Source organism: Anneissia japonica, unplaced genomic scaffold (assembly GCF_011630105.1).
Source record: "Anneissia japonica isolate Jap-2015-1 unplaced genomic scaffold, ASM1163010v1 scaffold287987_len96054_cov190, whole genome shotgun sequence".
NCBI lineage: Eukaryota > Metazoa > Echinodermata > Crinoidea > Comatulida > Comatulidae > Anneissia > Anneissia japonica.
In genome coordinates this window covers 72,680-77,953 of record NW_022715604.1, presented here as the reverse complement: position 1 = coordinate 77,953, position 5,274 = coordinate 72,680, and the positions used below count along the sequence as shown (strand labels likewise).

General features: G+C 31.5%; 1 protein-coding gene across 1 annotated transcript in view; it reads left to right on the top strand.

The window, feature by feature from the left end:
- The first annotated feature begins 377 nt into the window (after nucleotides 1-377).
- LOC117109293 (homeobox protein Hox-A9-like) overlaps nucleotides 378-5,274 on the top strand; it is an 18,713-nt gene continuing 13,816 nt past the window's right edge. The window contains exon 1 of the mRNA XM_033251562.1: nucleotides 378-1,171. Within this exon, the coding sequence (XP_033107453.1) occupies nucleotides 709-1,171 (463 nt within the window). The 5' untranslated portion in view covers nucleotides 378-708. The remainder of the gene's footprint in view (nucleotides 1,172-5,274) is intronic.

The following is a 5,274-nucleotide window of genomic DNA, read 5'->3' as shown; positions in this document are numbered from 1 at the left end:
AAAAAAGCTAACTAGAGAGGCAATGACATATGAACGCCCCTTCGGACTCATGTCATCTTCATGTATGCCAATAAAATCACGGCGTAATGAACTTCAACCTCACTTGATTTACATAGAGTTCAACATACACGCATAATAGCCCTGAATGAGTATTATTGGAATCGAACTTGTTTGTTCACACCTTTAAACTGATGCTCATCAAATCTCGATGTTATTTTTTTCTAATTTTACACCAGTCACATTAACTACTTGGAAGTTGGTTTCATGTTAGAGATATATTTTCTTGAAGAGGATACACCAATGTATTATAGACTTTGCGGTATATGACAATTTGTGGGTGTATGCTGAATTGAGTAATACATAGTACGGGGTTTGGCATTGACCGCAGTACTGGAGAGTTAAGGGATCATAAATTCTATAAATTTGGTCGTTATGAACTTAGATAGGCGTTCACAAACAGATGCCGACAATTTCCTGAGAAACCCTAGTAAATAACGAGTGGCGATTAAAACCACAGCTCAGCCCAAGTTTCTGCATTGACAGCATGGCGATTGAAGTCCGCTGTGATTCCATAAAGTTACAGTAACTCATTGACGCACAGTTTGCAACGGTTATAAATTCGAATTACCAATGAATGCGATTATTTGATATTATACTTTTGTTATTTTGTGGCTACATAACTAAGATACGATATTCTGGCGTAATCTGATGCAGCAGTTAGGAAGTACTTTTTATGATCAATCTAACATAAACGTAATGGACACTTCACAGTCACAACCGTTTGGGGCAAAAACTTGTAACCTACCATCTCCCTACCAGTCAAGAAACGCTAGCAGTTTCATGCAAGTTGCCGCCGGTTGTGAAAGAAGCGGACCTTACCATGCCTCGTTTCCATACCCGAGGACCGACTGTCGTTTCATGCAATCGTCGAGTGATGAGCATCCGAAAGCGTTCCGTCCTAGCTCTTTACCTTTTAACGCTAGCCTAGAGATGACAAGCTCTAGCCACGAGCGTCCGAGCCCCATGGATATCGGAACACCGTTCAGGTACCCGGGGAGTATGAACGGTGCATCTGCGATGTACAATGGGGGTACGTCACAAGGACAGCATCATGTACCGTACCTTAACTACTCACCGTGTGCAACCTCTGCAAGCTATTTTAACATGACAGGTAAACGCCTTTCGTTCTACCATTGAAATATTTTATCTTATATGATGTTTTCATATTACATGTACGTTTCTGACATTTATTGCTTCATAGCATCATAAGAACGTAAATTGAACAATCGAATATTTTGCTTTCACTAGAATAAAATGTAACAGCAGGCAGATAAAAATTCAATTCGTGTCTTTAGTTCCATTAATAAGGTAGTATTCTGTCTTCTAAAGTTATATTCACAAAACAGCTCAATTTATCCTCTGTAACATCGAATAATATATGTCAAATAATAAAAATGATTCTAATTTCTATTATCTTTGTTTACGTTGAGAAACTCCGAGAACTTTCCCCTATAGTATCGATTTACAGGGCAAGCTGTTGAAAAAAAAAATCAGTTACATAGTCTTCCTAACCAAACAGAATATATAAAACAATACCAAATGTTAATACTACGACATGAAATAATATATTGTCTATAGGCCCATAAATAAATCATAGTATGACGCATAGCACTTAACATAATATAAATATACACAAATAGAAAAAAAAGCCGGCTATGCCTGATACGTGATACGTTAATAACTATAATTACTTGTACATTGTTTCTATCATTTACCTAATTGTTCATATATATATATAGTATAAATGTATAAGAATATAACTGTCAGGTAAGCAGTAAGTTTACATAAAACTGGGCTTGGTTTATTATCGATGATGAAATAATTCTGCAATATAATTATTGTTTATTTTTCTACCAGACATACAATAAGGCCAATTGCATTCCTTCATAATGACCTTAGCTATTCATCAATACATCTCTATATACCGCATGAAATGTATGTATAAAGGTTTATATATATATATATATATATATATATATATATATATATAGGCCTATACATATCTCAAACAACAGCATATTCTTCTGGCCAGGTATTTATAATTTTTCGTATGTAGTATTCATAGTACTTGGTCGTTTTGTTGAATCGGTGAGCAGCAGGCCCAAAGAGACGGCTATCATGAAATTTATGCGCAAAAGATCACGAAGGAGAGAAACGATGGGAAATATTGCTCTGTAGTAGAGTATTTATGATTTTCAAGCACCATCGAATATGTTTTGTTTTCAGTTAAATGGATGATTTCAGCAAGAAGCGTTTAATATGCATCTTAAAAGATATTAAATTTAATAGCGTTATAAATTCACGATGTATATCAATATTACCATTCCCAATATGCTCCGTACGACGAGCTTTGAATACTTCTGCAATTGTTGTACGCCATATAAAACATAAAACCCTATCGTGTGTGACCTAATGAAGGGACTCAGACAAATTCAGCATAGCCGGATAAAGTCCAGAACAATAAATATTGAACCACTAGATATATACATGCTAATTGATGTCTACTTAATTATAATAATTAACGACCTCAGACCTTAAAGTGTTGATTTTCTCAGACATCAGCAATTGCTGGGAACTGTAGATGGGCCGCTAATTTATCTTAATTAAGCTCTTAATTATTTTGGTAGAATAGATATTATTATTATTATTATTATTATTGTTATTATTATTATTATTATTATTGTTGTTATAATAATAATAATAATAATAATAATAATAATAATAATAATTATTATTATTATTATAGAAGAAATATAAGCATAGCCATCTCTCGGCACTCATTACCACTGCGTACCACACGTGACTCTTGCCTTTTGTCTCTGATCTGTATCCATCATCGTTTATCTTTCATTTCACGATGTTTTAATTGGATTTACACATTATTGTAACACTAGATGCAATGCATGTTTCTATCAACAGATTATAACTATTTTCTTGAAGTTACAAGTCTAACTTAATTTTGCAAGTATGATTCCATTAATACAATATGTAATTTTTGATTATGAAACAATACGTTATCAATAGTTACTTTAACTTTAAATGTGCAGAGCTAAATTTAAATACAGTGCCTGTGTTGAGTTAATTATTAGCACTGTAGAACCATATTCAATATTAATAATTGATTATTACCGTGTATACTCGCGTATAAGGCGACCCAGGTATAAGACGACACCCTAGTTTCAGAATATTTTTGGACGATTTTGTATGTCGGACATATAAGACGACCCTCTGTTTCATCATTGGAATTCCTACTTTTTTTCTGCTTTTTATGGTCTTGATACTGCATCTAGCTGGCTAAAAACGGAGCCAAATACAAGGCTAATCTTCCAAATAATACCATCTTATGAGTCTTAAATGTTCATCAAAATCTTATTTACCTGTATAACATTGCGTTCATTCATATTAACATTTAGTAGCTTCATTGCAGTAGTAAATTCTCGTATTACGGACGATCCGCACATAAGACGAACATGATTTTAAAAATATAAAATGTGTATGTCGTGCGTATAATACGACTCCCTGTTTTTCTATAGTAATTTACTATTTTAAGTCTTGCTCTCTACGCAGTACAAACGGTATGTATATGAATTTAGTTCTGTTAAATTCAAAATTAGATTATTTTTTCAAATTAAATAGACCCATAAGTAACGCCTTTCCTATAGTACATGCTCTATTCTTCGGCTGGTAAACAATTTTAGGATTTGTGTACAGTATATTGTACGTGTGAAGATTAGAAACAATTAAATGATTTTTATCTGTTTTAATTGTAGTTGGTCTTTTAAAATTAAAGATTGTTATCCAGGTTTATTTATCAGACGGTGTGTTTACGTGTGCATCTGTTGGCCTAATCCAAATAAAGCCAGAAAAATACAAAAAAATTAAGAAGAACCTTTACCCCAACATGTTGTTTTTGTAGGTTACCAATTGATGTATACGGTTATATAAAGTCAGTATACAATATTATAAATAATTGAGTTTTATTGTATATGAATAGGCCTATATCAACAATGACTTAGAAGGATTGAAGGTCTAATAATACTAAATATTCGTAACAATACGTGAAGACAAAATTGCATATGGCGATCATCACATTTCCGTAGGCCTATAGTTGCAAATGTACGAAGGCTTAAGACTGTATTTCATAGCTATGGCACTTAGTAGGCATGCTTCAGAATCCTCCGATGAAAATACTATGTTTTACTGTTTCCAACTGCAGCAACGGATGATTCAACTTCGAACTTGATTAATGGCGTAGTAATCAAATTATAGCAAGAAAACAAAGTTGTATGTGTTAGTACACACACTAAACAGTGGTAAATTAAATAGCATACAAACTAAAGGGAAAAATATTAGTTTAATATAATTATTGAACTTGAATAAGAATGACATATAGCGCCTTGATGATAACATATGTGATACAATCTGCAAAAATGCTTTAAAATAATTAAAAGAATACATTTTTAAATTAAAATGATCAAATAAGTTATCACTTCAAATAAGGAATTTCAATGTTTTCAGATGTACATGATTTTAATATGATTACCAAAAAGTATTGGTTTATTCTGAAAATATAAGGAAGATATTATGTTTGTGTCTGTTAATTGGCAAGCGGAAATCATATTTTTCGCTATGATGTTTTAAACTGAAGGCTAAGAACTTATATTAAATTATAGAAAGACGATTCAATTGTTGATTTATAGCTCAATATAAACAGCTTATGCATAATAATAATTATTATAATTATATTATATATATATACATTTATATATTTCGCTAAGGTTACATAAAACTGTAACTTTTTTTTCGTTTCATCAGCGTTTTACGCCCTGCTTACTGAATATATTTTCGAATATGAATATATTTTATGAATATTTTTTCGCTATGATTTTTTAAATTGAAGGCTAAGAACTTATTAAATTATAGAAAAGCGATTCAATTGTTGACTTATAGCCCAACATAAACTGCTTATGTATAATAATAATAATAATTATAATTTTATATATATATATATATACATTTATATATTTCGCTAAGGTTACATAAAACTATAACATTTTTTGTTTCATCAGCATTTTACGCCTGCCTACTGAATATACTTTCGAATATAAATATATTTTATGAATATTTTTCCGCTATGATTTTTTAAATTGAAGGCTAAGAACTTATTAAATTATAGAAAAGGGATTAAATTGTTGATTTTATAGCCCAACATAT